Source organism: Coregonus lavaretus (assembly GCF_964263955.1).
Source record: "Coregonus lavaretus genome assembly, chromosome: 9".
Classification (NCBI taxonomy): domain Eukaryota; kingdom Metazoa; phylum Chordata; class Actinopteri; order Salmoniformes; family Salmonidae; genus Coregonus; species Coregonus lavaretus.
In genome coordinates, this window is record NC_139996.1 from 8,347,116 (window position 1) to 8,369,717 (window position 22,602).

The window sequence follows — 22,602 nt, forward strand, 5'->3', positions numbered from 1 at the left end:
AGGCCTAGTAAGCCTACATTTAAGTGAGAGAGCGTCTGCTAAATGACTAAAATGTAAATGTAAATGTGTGTATTAATGAAGATGAAGTTTATAACAGGTAAAAATAAAGGAAAGGAACACTTACATTTTGCTCCATCCTTAAACCTTCATAGCAGGTACATTTTGATATGATGATGGAGAGTTTCCCCCTGCTACCTGGGGGTGTACATTCTGGATCAGACAATTACAGGGCTCCAAAAGAAACGCCTTTCTATTGGGGGACACAGGGACATGGTAAATTCTTCAAAATCTCTCTCTCTCTCTCTCTCTCTCTCTCTCTCTCTCTCTCTCTCTCTCTCTCTCTCTCTCTCTCTCTCTCTCGCTCTCGCTCTCTCTCTCTCTCTCTCACCCACATGCACAGAGTAAGATCATTCAATTGAACCCATGTTCTCTACATGCTTCCCTTTCATACAGATGATGAGCTGTACATTCAACAGGCTGTGGTCCTCATCGAAGATGCTGTACATGTAGGAGTAACTTGTTATTTTCCACCATCAACTGCATTTAAAATACAGTTTATGTGCATTACTTTGTTTATCAACACTTTTATAGTACATTTGTTTACATTCCTTTGTAGTATCGATCTATCAACCACCGCATGGACCCAAGATCAATACAACTTTACAGATGGTACTACTCCAGGCTCTGTCAATGGTAAAGGAGTTTTTTGTCATGCATAGTAGCTCTGTTTCTCTCTTGATTACTGCTCCTACCATACCTACTTTACTTTTTATCTATTGACAGTAAAAATAGTTAATGCTTTCTTTAGTAAGTAAGTAAGTCATTATGAAATGGATAGATCCGGACACGCAATCTGCTTGGTGAAAAGTGTGTTCCAGCCATGTTACTTTCTACTGTAGGCTATCTACAGCCCTACAGTACAGTACAGGACTTGTCTACTAGTCTACCTTCATATTAGTTATGACCCATAACTGTTTTCTTCTGTGTCCTCAGGGGCCTGAATGTGGTGATATTTGTCATCCTGGTCCTGGCCTTCATTGAGAGGCCCTCCTCCCTGTCTGTGACCTCTGACCTGCGTTCTAAACACACCCTCTGGGAACCCCCATGTGGCCTCACCGAGGGCATCGAGATCATCTGCCTACTCATATTCACGTTCGACCTCATCGTTAAGGTAATATACACTCAAAATCTACTTCTGATGTAGTGAACCACCAAATAAAACTATAACTATACTCTATAATAATAATAATAATAATATGCCATTTAGCAGACGCTTTTATCCAAAGCGACTTACAGTCATCTATAATACTATAATACTACTAAACTAATACTATTAATATAGCATATTATTTCTATGTAAATATAATCAGATAGCTATTGATCATGTGTAATATCATGGTCATGCAGCTTTTGAGTACATCTCTCAATCAATTTCATACACTCTTAGAAAAAAAACTAAAAGGGTTCTTCGTCTGTCCCCATAGGAGAACCCTCTGAAGAACCCTTTTTGGTTCCAGGAAGAACCATTTTTGTTCCAGGTAGAACTTTTTAGATTCCATGTAGAACCCTTTCCACAGAGGGTTCTAAATGAAATCCAAAATGGTTCTACATGGAACCAAAAAGGGTTCTACCTGGAACCAAAAAGGGTTCTGCTGCAGGACAGCCTAAGATCCCTTTTGGAACCCTTTTTTTCTAAGAGTGTAGATTACGTTTTAGTCATTTATCAGACGCTCTTATCCAGAGCGACTTACAGTTTTAGTGAGTGCATACATTTTTCATACAGGCCCCCCGTTGGAATCAAATCCACAACCCTGGCGTTGCAAGTGCCATGCTCTACCAACTGAGCTACAGGAGGCTACTAGGCACATCATAGGCTACATGACATTTTCATATACTGCTGTGAGGATTAGAAGCCAATATATTTTTTTTTGGGGGGGTAGATCAGCTTAATATTGCAGATAGATTGTAACTTCCATCAATGTAATTGTCTGCATCACTTCCAATCACTTCCATATATAAACACATACATACATATATATATATATATATATATATATATATATATATATATATATATATATATATATATATATATATATATATATATATATACACACACATACACACCCACATACATACATACATACAGTGGGGAAAAAAAGTATTTAGTCAGCCACCAATTGTGCAAGTTCTCCCACTTAAAAAGATGAGAGAGGCCTGTAATTTTCATCATAGGTACACGTCAACTATGACAGACAAAATGAGGAAAAAAAATCCAGAAAATCACATTGTAGGATTTTTAATGAATTTATTTGCAAATTATGGTGGAAAATAAGTATTTGGTCAATAACAAAAGTTTCTCAATACTTTGTTATATACCCTTTGTTGGCAATGACACAGGTCAAACGTTTTCTGTAAGTCTTCACAAGGTTTTCACACACTGTTGCTGGTATTTTGGCCCATTCCTCCATGCAGATCTCCTCTAGAGCAGTGATGTTTTGGGGATGTCGCTGGGCAACACGGACTTTCAACTCCCTCCAAAGATTTTCTATGGGGTTGAGATCTGGAGACTGGCTAGGCCACTCCAGGACCTTGAAATGCTTCTTACAAAGCCACTCCTTCGTTTCCCGGGTGGTGTGTTTGGGATCATTGTCATGCTGAAAGACCCAGCCACGTTTCATCTTCAATGCCCTTGCTGATGGAAGGAGGTTTTCACTCAAAATCTCACTATACATGGCCCCATTCATTCTTTCCTTTACACGGATCAGTCGTCCTGGTCCCTTTGCAGAAAAACAGCCCCAAAGCATGATGTTTCCACCCCCATGCTTCACAGTAGGTATGGTGTTCTTTGGATGCAACTCAGCATTCTTTGTCCTCCAAACACGACGAGTTTAGTTTTTACCAAAAAGTTCTATTTTGGTTTCATCTGACCATATGACATTCTCCCAATCCTCTTCTGGATCATCCAAATGCACTCTAGCAAACTTCAGACGGGCCTGGACATGTACTGGCTTAAGCAGGGGGACACGTCTGGCACTGCAGGATTTGAGTCCCTGGCGGCGTAGTGTGTTACTGATGGTAGGCTTTGATACTTTGGTCCCAGCTCTCTGCAGGTCATTCACTAGGTCCCCCCGTGTGGTTCTGGGATTTTTGCTCACCGTTCTTGTGATCATTTTGACCCCACGGGGTGAGATCTTGCGTGGAGCCCCAGATCGAGGGAGATTATCAGTGGTGTTGTATGTCTTCCATTTCCTAATAATTGCTCCCACAGTTGATTTCTTCAAACCAAGCTGCTTACCTATTGCAGATTCAGTCTTCCCAGCCTGGTGCAGGTCTACAATTTTGTTTCTGGTGTCCTTTGACAGCTCTTTGGTCTTGGCCATAGTGGAGTTTGGAGTGTGACTGTTTGAGGTTGTGGACAGGTGTCTTTTATACTGATAACAAGTTCAAACAGGTGCCATTAATACAGGTAACGAGTGGAGGACAGAGAAGCCTCTTAAAGAAGAAGTTACAGGTCTGTGAGAGCCAGAAATCTTGCTTGTTTGTAGGTGACCAAATACTTATTTTCCACCATAATTTGCAAATAAATTCATAAAAAATCCTACAATGTGATTTTCTGGATTTTTTTTTCTCATTTTGTCTGTCATAGTTGACGTGTACCTATGATGAAAATTACAGGCCTCTCTCATCTTTTTAAGTGGGAGAACTTGCACAATTGGTGGCTGACTAAATACTTTTTTCCCCCACTGTACATACATACATACATACATACATACATACATACATACATACATACATACATACATACATACATACATACATACATACATACATACATACATACATACACATACATATCCTTTAAAAAAAATATATATATATATTCCCCTTTATTACCTATTTGTTGGAAGTGATTCCTCCTTACTCTTTTTTTTGCAGAGTTACCTGATAGGTCATGAGGAGTTTTTGAAGTGTAAATGGCTGGTGGCCTACATGGTGGTCATCTCAGTGTCTGTCATTGACTGGACCTTATCCTTGAGCATGGCTTGTGATGACGTAAGCAAAGTCAGATGCATACCCCTTTTTAATCTTTCCTCTGGAACCTTGAAATGCTTGATCATGTAATCATATTCTATTCTATTCTACAGTATATCGAGTGTATATCTAGTAAGCATGTTTCATGAAGTAGAAATGTCATCTGACATGTTTTGCATCATTTGTATCGTAGACTATGAGAATCAGAAAACTTATTCGGCCGTTCTACCTCCTTCAAAACTCGTCATTGATGAAGAAGACGTTGAAATGCATCAAAAGAACAATACCAGAAATAACAAGGTAATGGTATTGAATTGAGTAAAATGATTAGTGAGTACAGAAATGCATAAGGTCCTTCATTTCAGCTGAATATAGGGATTTCTTCTTCTCTCCAGTGTGATCTTACTAGTGGTTCTCCACCTGTGTGTCTTCACCATGTTTGGAATGCTGCTGTTTGAAAGGGGAGAGGTACAGTAACATCCCCGGTATCTGTTTATTGATTGGATAGTGTGAACACTGCCATAATGGTTGTGTTTTTTTTTTAAGCGTGTAGGCCCTTGGGCCTTTTTTGTAATTATCTGCTAATTTTAGTTGAAGGCCTGTGACCTTCAGAGGATTTTCAGAAGATTTATTTGATGAGAATATTTATTTTAATTTTATTTCATCTTTATTTAACCAGAAGGTGCTATTGAGGTCAGAAGACCTCTTTCTCAAGGGAGACCTTGCCAAGAAGGGCAGATCAGTGAAAACACATAGAACGTTCTAAACATTGTGCATAGGCTACATAGCAAGTAGTGATTGTTCTAATGGGATACCTGCTCTGATTTGTCTTGTTCTAGAACCCAGAGAAGAACATGGAATGGGAGTTTTATTTCAAAAACTTTTCTCAGTCTCTTACATCTCTTTTGGTTCTTCTCACAACCGCTAACAACCCTGACGGTAGGCTTATTCAATACGAGTTCTTCATATGTTAGTGTACATTTTCAATGATCACTGCTGTAAGTCAAAGTCGATGAGCTTTTTCATTTTTAAAAGTAGCATTTGTTTCTGCTCTAAAGTGATGACGCCAGCTTACACTTTAAACAGAGGTTTCTCCGTCTTCTTCATCCTCTTCAGTGGATTTGGTGAGAGTTTGTTTGACGTGTTTCTTTACATTTGCGTTGATTACAATATAATTTAGATATCATATTTCATAAACTGTATGAATTGATTCAATCTGTATGTTCAATAAAAGCTTACTTTACATGTCATCACTCTAATGTAGGAACGTACTTCCTGATGAACCTGCTGACTGCCATCATCTACAACCAGTTTAGAGGATACTTAGTGGTGAGTAACTGGCTTGTTGTCGATGGTACTTAACAAAGTTCAAAAATATTTAGGTAAGTGGGTAGTCCATTTCCCACAGGTATGTGAGTAGTGTTGATTATGATAACCCTTTATTGTGCAGATGTCAATCCAGACATCCATCCTGAGGAGGCATTTGGGCATCAGGGCAGCTTTTGAGCTGTTACACTGTCAGAGCCAGGAACCTACCTTTTCTGAGGATGATACCGTGTAAGAAAGGACCCCTTTGCGGTGTTTATTGTATTAATATATAGTACAACAGCAAAATGGTATAGCACTTATTGTATGTATAAAATCATATCTACTGTGTTCCAGTGAGTGTGTTATGGTCCAGACAGTCCTGAAGGTGATGAGGAGAGTTCAGATGAAAGGTTATTACAGAGATGCCATCATGAAGGTGAGATTGTTCCCGCCTTACCTGAAACGACATACTGTAACACATAGCGTTAAAAACGTCATGTTTCATGAAGTTATATATGTAGATGGCCACACCACTGAATTGTGAACACTTTTGGTATGTCAAAAGATTCTAAAAGTGTAATGTCCTCAGAAAGCGTCTCAGTCATCCAGTGGATACATCCCCAGGGAGGCCTTCCAGAGACTTTTTGATGAGCTGGACAAGGACAGGATGAAATACGTATTTATATTTTATCTCTACGACAATGCTAATTTCTTCAAAACGATGCAGTTAGCAGACTGTCAGTCGAATGCCAAGCAGACTTTCATCATTTGCCTTTGTGCTTTCATTTGCAACGGAAGCAAAAATCCGGACAGAAGCAAACTTGAAAAGTTATTGTTAAAGGAGATTGAACAGCAAATTAAAGTCATTGTTTTCCTCTGTAGCATCCTCCATTGCCTGAGTACTCGTCTAAGTTCCTGCGGAAGGTTCAGTTTGTCTTCAGTCAGCATTATGTCACTGTGGTGGGGAATGCTGTGGCCCTGGCCAATGTTGTCTGCATATGTGTGAGTTCACTATGTCACAAGTTCACAATGTCCCAATATTTTATTAATTCACTTATTTGTTTGTGTTTCTGCTTGATCCTAACAGCTCTTAGTTACAACACTAGCCTGGAATCCTAACTGACATGCTTTGTTTCACCATAACAATATTGAAACAGAACTTATCAGTTAAGATTCCAGGCTACTTATTCACAGTAATGTTGTTGGTAGAGATACTTTAGTGAATGTACTCTACTATGCTTCGTACACCATTTCACACTGTAAGTCATTTTACTTCTTAAAAGGAGGGCTCGTCCGGGATTTGAACCCGGGACCTCTCGCACCCTAAGCGAGAATCATACCCCTAGACCAACGAGCCTGTCAAAGGGACAACAACCAAGAGTTTAAATTCCACTGCATGCCACGTGTATGAGGAATTCCTCGCAGTTAATGCTGTTGCGTGCTCAGTAAAACTGCTCAGAGACTGCCACCTAGTGGCTGTTCTAGACACTGCACAAACACAGACATGTTTATCACATGGAGATAGATGGAGGACTCATCATGGATATAACTAATTTTAGAATGGACATTACAATTGAGGGCTTCCACTATTTAAAAGTAGTCAACTGGGTGGGGATTCCTATGAGTTAGGAGCAATCAGCCAATGAAGAAGAAGACAATTGACTACTTTAAAATGGAGATAGCTTCAATGGCGCTGCCCATGCTGTCACAGACGCTATAATGGCACAGATACAATGATAAATCCTCTATCAATCACTATTGTTGATCATCATTAGAGTAGATTGAAAAGGCATAGTAGACATAGGCCCTGATCCATTTTTTGCACCTTCTCTGCATTTGATGTCTCTGGTCTACAAATGAGTGTTTCTTCAGAATTTACGGGGGTGCATTGTATCCCATTTTATTTTTAGAAAATGTGTAAGGTCAAAGGTCATGCACTGTATATGCATGTATTAAGTCTACTGTATATGCATCTAATTGTCATCAATGTTCCTCCAGATGATCCTGGTGATTGACTGTGAGAAGACTCTCTCTGAACGAGACAACTACTATTTAGAGGTAATTGCTCAACATTTAAGGCCATAGTAGTTACAAGTAGACATTAGTTACTGCACCTGCAGTGCACTGCCGACATGACTGACTCATGTATAGCAGGTAAGGGTCCTGCACAGTTTATGTCAATAGCTCCATGCAATTGACAGACTTTATATGTATCTCTGTCACAGGAGGTTGGTGGCACCTTAATTGGGGAGGACGTGCTTGTGGTAATGGCTGGAACGGAATCAGTGGAATGGTATCAAGTACATCAAACAAATGGTTTGATGCCATTCCATTTGCTCCGTTCCAGCCATTATTATGAGCCGTTCTCCCCTCAGCAGCCTCCACTAATCTCTGTTTTTTCAGACTATCAACTGTTTCTTCATCCTTTACTACCTGCTGGAGATGGTGCTGAAGATGGTTGCATTTGGCTGGACAGGATATGTGTCCTATGGGAGTAACATCTTTGATGGATCTCTCACAGTTCTTTTACTGGTAGGTGCAGTTCAGTACGATATACTATATGGAAGGAGAATGCAGGCTCCATTTTGAAGCATTCTAGTTGATGTATGTATATTGGCGTCTGTCACACAATTCAAAGTCACTTGTTGACATTACGACACCATACATTATATTCCATACTTACTGGATATTGTTTTTATATCTCTGTTTTACCAAAGGGCCTACAGATATCCATATTTGCTACTTACAGTCTACCATTTTCCTATTGGTAAGATTTTTCTCCCCACTTTGTTTGTGATTTTTCAATATACTAACTCACTTAGGACAACCCTAACCCTAAATATAGGCAACTTATTTTCTCAAAAGGAGGGCTCATCTGGAATTTGAACCCAGGACCTCTAGCATCCTTTGCAAGAATTATACCCCTGGACCAACAAGCCTGCCTGGGGAAACCCTCCTCATAGTTCAAGTTTCCTTCTCTTCCACATGCTTTAGGCAAAATAATTTACCCTCTAAATACACCTCCGCTGTCGTCAACCAGGATCTCAGCGATCACTGCCTCATTGCCTGCGTCCGTAATGGGACCGCGGTCAAACGTCCACCCCTCATCACTGTCAAACGCTCCCTAAAACACTTCAGCGAGCAGGCCTTTCTAATTGACCTGGCCCGGGTATCCTGGATGGATATTGACCTCATTCCGTCAGTAGAGGATGCCTGGATGTTCTTCAAAAGTGCTTTCCTCTCCATCTTAAATAAGCATGCCCCATTCAAAAAATTCCGAACTAAGAACAGATATAGCCCCTGGTTCACCCCAGACTTGACTGCCCTTGACCAGCACAAAAACATCCTGTGGCGTACTGCATTAGCATCAAACAGCCCCCGCGATATGCAACTTTTCAGGGAAGTCAGGAACCAATATACACAATCAGTTAGGAAAGCAAAGGCTAGCTTTTTCAAACAGAAATGTGCATCCTGTAGCACTAACTCCAAAAAGTTTTGGGACACTGTAAAGTCCATGGAGAATAAGAGCACCTCCTCCCAGCTACCCACTGTCACCACCGATAAATCTACAATAATCGAGAATTTCAATAAGCATTTGGTAGAGCATGGCGCTTGTAATGCCAGGGTAGTGGGTTCGATCCCTGGGACCACCCATACGTAGAAATGTATGCACATATGACTGTAAGTCGCTTTGGATAAAAGCATCTGCTAAATGGCAAATTATTATTATGGCTGGCCATGCTTTCCACCTGGCTACCCCTACATTTTAGTCATTTAGCAGACACTCTTATCCAGAGCAACTTACAGTTTGTGAGTGCATACATCATTTTTTATACTGGCCCCCCGTGGGAAACAAACCCACAACCCTGGCGTTGCAAACGCCATGCTCTACCAACTGAGCTACATCCCTGCCGGCCATTCCCTCCCCTACCCTGGGCCAATTGTGCGCCGCCCCATGGGTCTCCTGGTCGTGGCCAGCTACGACAGAGCCTGGATTCGAACCAGGATCTCTAGTGGCACAGCTAGCACTGCGATGCAGTGCCTTAGACCACTGTGCCACTCACCTACCCCTGCCACCAGCTCTGCACCCTCCGCTGCAACCTGCCCATGTCCCACCAACTACTTCTCAGATAGAGTTCAATGTGTCAAATTGGAGGGCCTGTTGTCTGGACCTCTGGCAGTCTCTATGGGGGTGCCACAGGGTTCAATTCTTGGGCCGACTCTATTCTCTGTGTATATCAATGATGTCGCTCTTGCTGCTGGTGACTCTCAGATCCACCTCTATGCAGACGACACCATTTTGTATACATCTGGCCCTTCATTGGACACTGTGTTAACAAACCTCCAAACGAGCTTCAATGCCATACAACACTCCTTCCGTGGCCTCCAACTGCTCTTAAACGCTAGTAAAACTAAATGCATGCTCTTCAATCGAACGCTGCTTGCACCCACCCGCCCGCCCGACTAGAATCACTATTCTCGACGGTTCTGACAACTACAAATACCTAGGTGTCTGGTTAGACCGTAAACTCTCCTTCCAGACTCACACTAAGCATCTCCAATCCAAAGTTAAATCTAGAATCGGCTTCCTATTTCGCAACAAAGCCTCCTTCACTCATGCTGCTAAACATGCCCTCGTAAAACTGACTATCCTACCGATCCTTGACTTCAGTGATGTCATTTACAAAATAGCTTCCAACACTCTACTCAGCAAATTGGATGTAGTCTATCACAGTGCCATCCGTTTTGTCACCAAAGCCCCAAATACTACCCACCATTGTGACCTGTACGCTCTTGTTGGCTGGCCCTCACTACATATTCATCGCCAAACCCACTTGCTCCAGGTCATCTATAAATCACTTTTAGGCAAATCCCCGCCTTATCTTAGATCATTGGTCACCATAGCAACACCCACCCGTAGTATGCGTTCCAGCAGGTATATCTCACTGGTCATCCCCAAAGCCAACACCTCCTTTGGCCGCCATTCCTTCCAGTTTTCTGCTGCAAATGACTGGAACGAACTGCAAAAATCTCTGAAGCTGGAGACACTTATCTCCCTCACTAAATTTAAGCATCAGTTGTCAGAGCAGCTTACCGATCACTGCACCTGTACACAGCCCATCTGTAATTAGTCCACCCAACTACCTCATCCCCATATTGTTATTTACATTGTTATTTATTTTGCTCATTTGCACCCCAGTATCTCTATTTGCACGTCATCTTCTGCACATCTATCACTCCAATGTTAATACTAAATTGTAATTATTTTGCACTATGGCCTATTTATTGCCTTACCTCCATAACTTACTACATTTGCACACACTGTATATAGATTTTCTATTGTGTTATTGACTGTACATTTTGTTTTTGTTTATTCCATATGTAACTCTGTGTTGTTGTTGTTTTTTAATCGCACTGCTTTGCTTTATCTTGGCCAGGTCGCAGTTGTAAATGAGAACTTGTTCTCAACTGGCTTACCTGGTTAAATAAAGGTGAAATAAAATAAAAATAACTCTGTCACATATTTTCTAAAAAGGAAGGTTCATCTGGGATTTGAACCCAGGACCACTCACACCCTAAGCAAGAAGCATACCCCTAGACCAACAAGCCTGCTTAGGGAAGACCACCCTATAGTTACAATTTTCTCCTCTCCTTCACCTCATAACCCTGTGCGTTAACTTCCAGAATCTGTGATGTGGCAGGTTTTTGCTGAGCAAAATCTTGCTATTAGACTGCCCTCTAGTGGTAACTAACATTTGTTTGGAAGTTTTACATACACTGAGTGTTTTAACATTAGGAACACCTGCTCTTTCCATGACATAGACTGACCAGGTGAATCCAGCTGAAATATATCATCCCATATTGATGTAACTTGTTAAATCCACTTCAATCAGTGTAGATGAAGGGAAGGAGACAGGTTAAATAATTATTTGTAAGCCTTGAGACAATTGAGACATGGATTGTGTATGTGTACCATTCAATGGGTGAATGGGCAAGACAAGATATTTAAGTGCCTTTGAACGGGATATGGTAGTAGGTGCCAGGCGCACCAGTTTGAGTGTTTCAAGAACTGCAACGCTGCTGTTTGTTTCACGCTCAACAGTTTCCCTTCTGTATCAAGAATGGTCCACCACCCAAAGGACATCCAACCAACTTGACACAACTGTGGGAGGCATTGGAGTCAACATGGGCCAGCATCCCTGTGGAACGCTTTCGGCACCCTGTAGAGACCATGCCCCGATGAGTTGAGGCTGTTCTGAGGGCAAAAGGGGGTGCAACTCAATATTAGGAAGGTGTTCCTAATGTTTTGTACACTCAGTGTACATTGTCAGATTTGCAAATAAAACCATTGTCTGTGGTTGAGGTCTTTCTTAAGTGCTGTAGGTTATCGTTTGTATTATGACTGAGAACTACTATCCAGGACTATAGTGTTACAGCTGCAAATAAAACCATATGGAAGTTTCTCAGTGGCTGACAGATAAGAGTATTTATGAATTAGGCTTGCCAGTTATATGACTCGTGGTTCGGCTAGTCCTCATAATACAAAAATAGCCTACATTGGTAGCCTGTGAGCCTGCTCTTTGTTATAGAAACCTATACATGACAGATTGTCACTGTTTCTGCTGAACATGCACAGTCAACTCTGCTTACCCAAGTATCGCAAGTAGACTATCATTATCTTTAACAGTACAATTAGCCTACAGTGATCAGAAAAGAAGGGCTCGTCCGGGATTTGAACCCGGGACCTCTCGCACCCAAAGCGAGAATCATACCCCTAGACCAACGAGCCCTATTGAGGAGTAGGTAAACACAAGACTTCAAGTTCTGCTCCCTTTCTGCCCTGTCACTGATGTCAAGCATTTGTGAAATCTGAGGCGTGTCCTTTGTGAAACTGTTACTTTACTGACCTCTAGTGGTGATGATGTATACTGCAACATCAATACTGTAAAGTTCTGACCGGAAGGGAACACTACATTTGTCAGATATACGAGGCCATATATCATATCATATTTCGTATATATTGCTCTGATGTATAGCCCAATGATATATTGTCCAAGGCATATTCAACACATATTAGCTGAAATATACAGTAGACCTATAACCATAGCACAGCATATTCCGTAAACACTTTACTTGACCCCTTTGTCATAAGTCATAAGGGCTACACTACATAACACTGTCATAACCAGAACATAACAGTCATACCACAGCTCTCTTTGACTGAACTGTATCACAGGAACCCAGCCCATGGTGGTCTGACGTCACTCTGGGAGATGGTCCGTCTGGTCAACATGCTGAGTATATTCCGCTTCCTCAGGATCATCCCCAACATCAAGGTAACGTCTCTGAAAAATGACTCAGTCTTTGGAGTCCAGCCCTGGCACTTTGTAACAACTGCTGATTTCTGTCAAAAGAGCTATATTAATACATTTGATTGATTGATTTCATCAGTTCCCACTAATTATTTTGTCATATTCTAAAGCTCATGGCTCTGGTTGCCAGCACCATGGTTGACCTCGTGAAAAACCTCAGAGCCTTTGCCGGTATATTAGTGGTGAGAAACTCAAGTGGCTGTTGTTTTGTTTGGGTCGTTTTTTTGTGTGTAGTAGAGACAGGGCTGTTAAACTGGTACGATTGTAAAGAAGTGTCGTCTTCCTCTGTTTGCAGGTGGTTTATTATGTATTTGCTGTGCTTGGGGTCTGGTTGTTCAGAGGCGCTATCATAGCACCTGCAACTAACCTGAGGTATGAAGAAAATATGATATCTCAGAAATCACAGCTTTGAATCGAGACAATAAACTACCTATTTCCTATAAACTACCTATTTCCTACCTACATGTATTATCTATTTCTTACAGCACTACCGTCGACCCCAGAATCATGAAAATGACTGTAAACAAAACTCTACAATGTGGTTCTTATGAACAGCTTGGCTACTGGTCAAACAACTTTGACGACTTTGCAGTGAGTATCACCTAAACTAAGTTACATTTACATTTACGTCATTTAGCAGATGCTCTTATCCAGAGCGACTTACAATTCACCTTATGATAGCCAGTGGGACAGCCACTTTACATTTTTTTTTTTTTTTTTTTTTTTTTACAAATCTGTTAATTCTTAATTTTTAGAGTATATTTATAATTTTCATTTGTGTTATATATATATAAGTTCTCTATTTTTGTAATTATTTTTCATTACATTTGTATTACTTTTTCCCTTTTTATATTGTGTATATATTATTTTTTTCTCATCTAAATGAACAAACATATGGTGTACAAAACATTAGGAACACCTTCCTAATATTGAGTTGCACCCCCCTTTCCCCTCAGAACAACCTCAGTTTGTCGGGTGCCGAAAGCGTTCCACACAGATGCTGGCCCATGTTGACTCCAATGCGTCCCACAGTTGTGTCAAATCAAATTAAATCAAATGTATTTATAAAGTCATTTACATCAGCAGATGTCACATAGTGCTTACACAGAAACCTAGCCTAAAACCCCAGATAGCAAACAATGCAGTTGTAGAAGCACGGTGGCCAGGAAAAACTCCCTAGAAAGGCAGGAACCTAGGGAGAAACCTAGAGAGGAACCAGGCTCTGAGGGGAGGCCAGTCCTCTTCTGGCTGTGCCGGGTGGAGATTATAAGAGTACATGGCCATTAAGGCCAGATCGTTCTTCAAGATGTTCAAACGTTCATAGATGACCAGCAGGGTCAAATAATAATCACAGTGGTTGTAGAGGGTGCAACAGGTCAGCACCTCCGGAGTAAATGTCAGTTGGCTATTCATAGCCGAGCATTCAGAGGTCGAGACAGCAGGTGCTGTAGAGCGAGAGAGGGAGGAAGGGAGAGAGAGAGAGAGAGAGACTGAGGGTTGAAAACAGCAGGTCTGGGACAAGGGAGCACGTCCGGTGAACAGGTCAGGGTTCCATAGCCGCAGGCAGAACAGTTGAAACTGGAGCAGCAGCACGACAAGGTAGCACGTCTGGTGAACAGGTCAGGGTTCCATAGCCACAGGAAGTTGTCTGGATGTCCTTTGGGTGGTGGACCATTCTTAATACACAAGGGAAACTGTTGAGCATAAAAAAAACTCAGCAGCGTTGCAGTTCTTGACACACTCAAACCGGTTCTCCTGGCACGTACTACCATACCCTGTTCAAAGGCACTTAAATATTTTGTCTTGCCCATTCACCCTCTGAATCCTAATGTTCCTAATGTTTTGTACACTCAGTCTATATGGTACTTTAGTACATTTTGTCAACCTTTTGTCAATGCAAGGTTGTCAAATTGGTCAAGTTTGCTTTACTGGTATTCAGGGGCTTTATAGTGTCTTTCTGCTTTCATGTGTCCTATATTTTCAGTCTGCTCTGGTTCTCCTATACAACATCATGATGATGAACAACTGGAATGTCTTTCTGGATGCATACGCCAGATACACCACTGAGCAAGTCAATTTGCTATAACAATTACTTTGCTTATTCTATTGTATTCTATTCTATTATATCACGTGAGCATTTGAAGAAAGGGACGACTGACTGAGAGGTGATGATTGTATTTGGTTTTTATTCCGCAATCCAGGTGGTCCAAGCTCTACTTCATAGCCTGGTGGTTGACCTCCTCTGTCATGTGGGTCAACCTGTTTATAGCTCTGATCCTGGAGGTAGGGTCAGTATAATGTTTGTTTATGTGATTAGTTTACAATGTGAGAACACCTGCTTTTTTATTTAGAAGTCTTGATATTGCCATATAGATTTTTTGCTCTTGATTTTGTTGTTGTTGATGTTTTCAATCAAACTTTCACATTTCCTATCATCCCAATCCAGAACTTCATCTACAAGTGGGACAGAAACCATGGATGCTCAAACCGTGATATGGAGAGGACAGACTTGGAGACTACCATCCAGCTGATGTTCAGGTAGGACCAGTAACACCAATGTTTTTAGAACAGGCTTTGGCTTTTATTCTGGCTTTGTGTTTTTGGGTCTGCCCTGACCAGGCTTTAGCTTTACTTTTGGCTTGGCATTTTTGACGTTGTATGTGAGCTATGCTATTGGCTTTGCTCTGTATTTTGGTCCTGCCATTAGGGTTCATTAATTGAATTGATGATTGGCCGCAGCATGCGCTGGGCCTTTTGGCAGACCTGAGCTATCTCAGCAGCCACTGCACTTGATTAGATTATCTGTCAGCACACAGGAAGTGTACTCTTGGCATTATGTAATATGGAACTCTCTGTTCTGTTGCCAAGTTTGTCATTTCAGATATGAAAGGCACGGACCAATTTTATACAGGTAATATATACTAGGCCGGGTTACTGTAAAGCACTTTGTGACAACTGCTGTCTGCTGATGTAAAAAGGGCTTTATAAATACATTTGATTGATTGATTCATATACCATACCCTATAAGGTTTGCCTTTGTGTTTTGACTCCTGGTTTTTCAGACAACAGATAGCAGAGCCTACTGAAGAGGAAGTTGTCACAAAACTGCATGCCCACCAACACCTCCAGCACCTAACTATGTCCATGTCACTGGATAAAATATAGATATTGTGTGTAATGGAAGCGGGGTTCCCAGTTATTGCTTTATTCGTGGTTCTATAAATGAACTTTTTCATTGTTTCCTGATGGGATCAAGAGACTGTTTTACAACTCGACTGCTTCTTTCACTGAGTCTGATAGACAATATTGTCCGATATAACGTCACCTGTTGAGGGCTTTAAGTTATACATTCTGCATAAAGGGTATATAATAAACTCCTAAGACAACGATTTTCTTTGTGCAGTTCGAGGAGTTCAAAGGACAAGACAGGTACCATCTGAATGTTTTTCACCTGACAAGACGGAAGATGAAAATAGCTGATGACAAAATGTGTGGGGGTGGTTAGGTTAGCTGCTGCCGGGGCTTTGGAAACAGGCTTTGGAAACTGTATGACTTTATCGCTCTACTCTACTCTCTCTGTGTACATACATACCGACTTGTGTCTCAACTTTCAATTGTTTTTGGCTAGGTCTACCTTTCCTTTGTGCAGCTCTTTGTCTAGAAATACAGTGAACCTACACAGGCACTAAAACAGCTTGTTTCTCCCACTTACTTGACATTGTAAAAAAAAAAGAAAAGTAAGGAATTTGCTAATCAACCACAAAGACGTTCTAAAATATCGTCTCCCCCAGAATTCTTGCTGCCATACGGTACTGTACTGGGAAGGGCAGGTTCTCTTTCTGGTGAGGTAGGTTCACTTTCACTATGACTCTACTTACTTACTAATAATAATATGCCATTTGGCAGACGCTTTTATCCGAAGCGACTTACAGTCATGTGTGCATACATCTTTACGTATGGGTGGTCCCAGGGATCGAACCCACTACCTTGGCGTTACAAGCACCATGCTCTACCAGCTGAGCTACAGAGGACCACTGTACTAGCTGGAGTGGAACTCTACACTTGTTCTCTGTTTTATGTATACAATGTATTCATACGTAGGTAGTTACAGTGTATTCGTTACTGGTAAGGTATGTTCACGCTCACTATCTACTTGCTGTAGCAGGTGAGGAACTCTACACTCCCTGTTCCAATAATGTATTCACAGATAGAAATCTAGTCTCTCATGACAGACAGACTGTTACATGTAACGTCGGTTCGCAACAAGCTCCTGAGGTGAAGTTGGGCCCTTGTTCCCAAAACTAAATTGAGTAGTTGACCAGAGCACACACAGGATTTGGTTCTTGGTGCTGATATTAGTAACAATCTGACACTGTGCTCCACCTCTCACAGATATGAGAGTTCTAACAGCGTATGACGCTGTCTGGTCTGAGTGACTCTGTGTTGAGTTGACCATTGTACTTGGGTAGAGAAGCCGTCACTATAGGCTACTGCCTCTCTGGCACTTAGATCAGTGAGATAAAGATCAGGCAGGTGGTATTTTACCTGGAGGTCCCCTCTCTAGCTGTGCTGCCCTGTAGCCCTTCTGATTGTCACCTGTCCTGCCCTGTAGCCCTGCTGAGTGTCACCTGTTCTGCACTGTACCCTTTCTGAGTGTCACCTGTCCTGCCCTGTAGCCCTGCTGAGTGTCACCTGTTCTGCACTGTACCCTTTCTGAGTGTCACCTGTTCTGCACTGTTCTGCCCTGTCTCTGACCCCAGTTCCAAAGCACCTGTCTGGAATCCCTCTGGCCTGGTCTGGCCTCTCCATACCTTTAGGTGCCCTCTCTACCTGTTCTACTCTCCACTCAGCCCTGCAGCCAGTCAGTCAGTCAGTTAGTCACCTGCCCTGACTCTGACCCCAGTTCCACAGGAGTTGTGTATAGTCCCCCTAGCCTGGCCTGGTCTGACCCTGTCCCTCACAGCACAGTCCTGCTAAGGCTTTTATACCTGTAGGTCCCCTGTCTACCTGTCCTGTCCTGCTCTGCCTCTACCCTGCCTCTGACCCCAGTTCCATACCTGTAGGTCCCCTGTCTACCTGTCCTGTCCTGGTCTGCCTCTACCCTGCTCTGCCTCTGACCCCAGTTCCATACCTGTAGGTCCCCTGTCTACCTGTCCTGTCCTGGTCTGCCTCTACCCTGCTCTGCCTCTGACCCCAGTTCCATACCTGTAGGTCCCCTGTCTACCTGTCCTGTCCTGGTCTGCCTCTACCCTGCTCTGCCTCTGACCCCAGTTCCATACCTGTAGGTCCCCTGTCTACCTGTCCTGTCCTGTCCTGGTCTGCCTCTACCCTGCTCTGCCTCTGACCCCAGTTCCATACCTGTAGGTCCCCTGTCTACCTGTCCTGTCCTGGTCTGCCTCTACCCTGCTCTGCCTCTGACCCCAGTTCCAGCTCCACAGCAGCTGCCTGGAGTGAGTCTCCCTAGCCATGGCCCAGCCTAGAACACACTGCTCCCCCATAACACATCACCACACATCACCACACATCACATCACAACACATCACAACACATCACAATACATCGCCACACATCACAACACATCACATCACATTACATCACAACACAGCAGCACAGACAATGCCTCATCACTTCCTCCCTGATAGGAATACTATGTGTCCAGATCAGAGCATGTGAGCGGTTGGAAATCCACATAATTTCAAACCACTCTGCTAAAAACAGTTCTATGGCTCACAGGAAAAAAACTGCCACTCAGAATTCACTCAATTCATTAAAATCACAATTTAACCAACATCCATCTATTTTTGTGACTACCTGGACCTACCATTTGGTTTTTAAGTATTGAAACCAAACCATATGGATTTGAATGAAAAGTATTTGAATAAACATGAAAAGGTGAATATAAGAAGGTTAATCATTTCAGATACGCTACATGTCTTATTAAACAGCTAATAAACACTCTAAATAGGTCAGGAGCCAGACAGGGAGCCTAAGAATAATGAATTATTTAGGCTATATTATTTCAATTATTTCAAGGCTTTAGCCTCCAAAGAAATACATTGTGAAGCATTTGAGAGTGAGACACTAGGCTGGTAGGGACATAAAGGGCTCAGGATTTAAACATAATTTCCTTGAATTAAATCGTTATAGTCTATACATTCTGCATATAGGCTATGACTTACTTACAATTAAATACAAATTAAACAAAAAATACCTTATTAGGCTCAGTCTACAGTGCCTTAGAAACACAAGTTTGGCCAGAGTCTGTGGCTTCAGGTTCATGCGATGGCGCCAGGAGAGCAGGCCAGCAGCAGAGACTATCTTCTCCACGCTTGCAGAGACACTGGGGATGCTAAACACCCTTCGGGCCACTCTTGCCAGGCTGGGCAGAGATGCAGAGTTGTTGTTTTTTATTTTTCTATAGGTAGGCCTTCAAGGTTGTTAGGCAAAATAACCCAAACAAAACGGAAAGCTCCTTGAACTTGGGAATATGCCAGGCCTATTGATCCAAAATCAATTATGGCCTATTGTATAGATAATAGAACGAAAATGAACAAAACTTTTAAGAGATCTGATTTTTAGTTTAGATATACTTTGCTAAAATGACACTTAGTTAGCTACCCAACTCGTTCCTTTCTTTTAACATATGCATGTAGTAAGTACACCGCAACCAAAAGGTTGCTGGATCGAATCCCTGAGCTGACAAGTTAAAATTCTGTCGTTCTGCCGCTGAGCAAGGCAGTTTACCCGCTGTTCCCCGGGCGCTGAAGACGTGGATTTCGATTAAGGCAGCCCTCCGCACCTCTCTGATTCAGAGGGGATGGGTTAAATGCGGAAAATACATTTCAGTTGAATGCATTCAGTCTTACAACTGACTAGGGATCCCCCTTTCCATCATGCTTTCGGGATACGTGTCTTTTCAGATGACACAATGACTCTTTAGTTGTGGACACTACATCACTGAACTCCCTCTCTTGCTCTTGGTCCTCATCTTTGTAAGTCACCTTGATTTAGCACCTGTGTGTTTGATCAGTTTCTTTATGAAAATCTATAGCGAACTTCATGACAGTAGCTAAAGCAAGGGGCTATAGCAGCACACAAGTAGACTATAAGTGCATGCTGGGGAGGGCATGCCCTGAGCTCGAGTGAGAGCTACTGGAGCGAAATCTCCCTTTGGGAATCTCACTCTGTGCTGCAGTCAAATTGGGCACCTGCTGCTCCTCGCTCCAGCGCCGCTCCGGTCACGTACCCTGTTCCAGATAGAGCAGCTGCCGCTGGGTCACGTCACAGCACTTTAGGAATCTTTGTTGTGGCACTAACTGAGACTTTCATATTTCACTATTGTTATCATTATATTTTTCCTGCCTTCCATTCTGCACATTAGAAGAGAGACATTAATACGTCTTGTAAGCACTATGGTGATTTTAGTTCCCTCCTACAGTATGAATGGATGGGAATCAAGCATCTTATAAAATACAGACACATGGCATTTCTAAAGCTGCCCACTAAAAGTTCCCTTCCAACCCTCCTGACTTCAACTACACTCAACAAAAATATAAACGCAACATGTAAAGTGTTGGTCCCATGTTTCATGAGTTGAAATAAACAATCCCAGAAATGTTCCATATGCACAAAAAGCTTATTTCTCTCAAATGTTGTGCACAAATTCGTTTACATCCCTGTTAGTGAGTATTTCTCCTTTGCCAAGATAATCCATCCACCTGACAGGTGTGGCATATCAAAAAGCTGATTTAAACAGCATGCTTATTATAACAGGTGCACCTTGTGCTGGGGACAATAAAAGGACACTTTAAAATGTGCAGTTCTATTTCAGTAATAAAGCCCTTTTGTGGGGAAAAATTCATTCTGATTGGCTGGGCCTGGCTCCCCAGTGGGCGGGCCTGGCTGCCAAGTAATTGGGCCTATGCCCTCCAAGGCCCACCAATGGCTGCACCCCTGCCCAGTAATGTGAAATTCATAGATTAGGGCCTAATTTATTTATTTCAATTGACTGATTTCCTTATATGAACTGTAACTCAGTAAAATCTTAAAAATTGTTGCATGTTGCATTTATATTTTTGCTCAGTATAAATGTTGTCAAGTAACTAATGATACCTGTCCATCCACATCACCATATATGGTCCTGACTTTATATTCAGTCATTGTACAGTCACACATTACCTGCTCTTTTAATTTCTCTTCCTAGTTAATATCTAGTTAATTATATACATCTATGGTAATAACAGGCCCTGGCTGAATCAGTTCTCTCTAACCTGGGAATACCAGACTGTGATGTTGAGACAATTAGGGAGGCGGTGTAGAATCAAACTCCTCATAGAGCCCTGATAATATCCCTTCTCTGTGTGGGAGGAAACCCTGTATAGTGTTCAGAGGTTGATAATGGAATGAGAGCGGTATTACAGCCACCACACATGGTCCTTTCCAGTTAGAACAGAAGAGAGCGAGTGAAGGATGGACAGAAAGAGAAAGAGGGGAGGATCAGAAAGATAAAGGTATGGAAATAAACAGAAAGAGGGTGTGAAAGAAACATTCCCCCTGCCTTTTTTTCAGCTCACCCAATGATTTGTAAGTCTTCATTGGTAACACTGTAATTATGTTTCCCTGCATGCCCCAGTGCCTCATGGATCCCTTTCTTCTGGCCGACAGGCCAATTCAATAATAGACCTAACCTCTGTCCTCAGTCTAAGGTGCTGCCTGAACCTGACCCAGGCTGCTTCTCAAATGGGAACCTATTCCCTCTATAGTGCACTAATTTTGACCAGGGGCCATAGGGCTTTAGGTATATATATATATATATATATATATATATATATATATATATATATATACAGTGGGGAGAACAAGTAGTTGATACACTGCCGATTTTGCAGGTTTTCCTACTTACAAAGTAGGAAAATCACATTGTATGATTTTTAAGTAATTCATTTGCATTTTATTGCATGACATAAGTATTTGATACATCAGAAAAGCAGAACTTAATATTTGGTACAGAAACCTTTGTTTGCAATTACAGAGATCATACGTTTCCTGTAGGTCTTGACCAGGTTTGCACACACTGCAGCAGGGATTTTGGCCCACTCCTCCATACAGACCTTCTCCAGATCCTTCAGGTTTCGGGGCTGTCGCTGGGCAATACGGACTTTCAGCTCCCTCTATTGGGTTCAGGTCTGGAGACTGGCTAGGCCACTCCAGGACCTTGAGATGCTTCTTACGGAGCCACTCCTTAGTTGCCCTGGCTGTGTGTATCAGGTCGTTGTCATGCTGGAAGACCCAGCCACGACCCATCTTCAATGCTCTTACTGAGGGAAGGAGGTTGTTGGCCAAGATCTCGCGATACATGGCCCCATCCATCCTCCCCTCAATATGGTGCAGTCGTCCTGTCCCCTTTGCAGAAAAGCATCCCCAAAGAATGATGTTTCCACCTCCATGCTTCACGGTTGGGATGGTGTTCTTGGGGTTGTACTCATCCTTCTTCTTCCTCCAAACATGGCGAGTAGAGTTTAGACCAAAAAGCTCTATTTTTGTCTCATCAGACCACATGACCTTCTCCCATTCCTCCTCTGGATCATCCAGATTGTCATTGGCAAACTTCAGACGGGCCAGGACATGCGCTGGCTTGAGCAGGGGGACCTTGCGTGCGCTGCAGGATTTTATTTCCATGACGGCGTAGTGTGTTACTAATGGTTTTCTTTGAGACTGTGGTCCCAGCTCTCTTCAGGTCATTGACCAGGTCCTGCCGTGTAGTTCTGGGCTGATCCCTCACCTTCCTTATGATCATTGATGCCCCACGAGGTGAGATTTTGCATGGAGCCCCAGACCGAGGGTGATTGACCGTCATCTTGAACTTCTTCCATTTTCTAATAATTGT

The 22,602-nt window shown here is 42.3% G+C and overlaps 1 protein-coding gene across 1 annotated transcript; it reads left to right on the forward strand.

Annotated features, from left to right (window-relative positions):
- Positions 1 to 434: 434 nt before the first annotated feature.
- On the forward strand, positions 435 to 15,881 carry LOC311134854 (two pore channel protein 2-like; the record flags this gene model as incomplete). Its single annotated transcript, XM_084168631.1, has 23 exons — positions 435 to 506; positions 617 to 693; positions 994 to 1,171; positions 3,940 to 4,056; positions 4,229 to 4,335; positions 4,431 to 4,503; positions 4,875 to 4,974; positions 5,094 to 5,159; positions 5,300 to 5,364; positions 5,486 to 5,592; positions 5,698 to 5,779; positions 5,933 to 6,019; positions 6,226 to 6,345; positions 7,747 to 7,875; positions 8,061 to 8,110; positions 12,581 to 12,680; positions 12,827 to 12,898; positions 13,012 to 13,088; positions 13,220 to 13,307; positions 14,701 to 14,783; positions 14,918 to 14,999; positions 15,163 to 15,254; positions 15,779 to 15,881. 23 exons carry the CDS (start codon positions 435 to 437, stop codon positions 15,879 to 15,881), a joined length of 2,127 nt encoding a protein of 708 aa, XP_084024757.1.
- Positions 15,882 to 22,602: the final 6,721 nt, after the last annotated feature.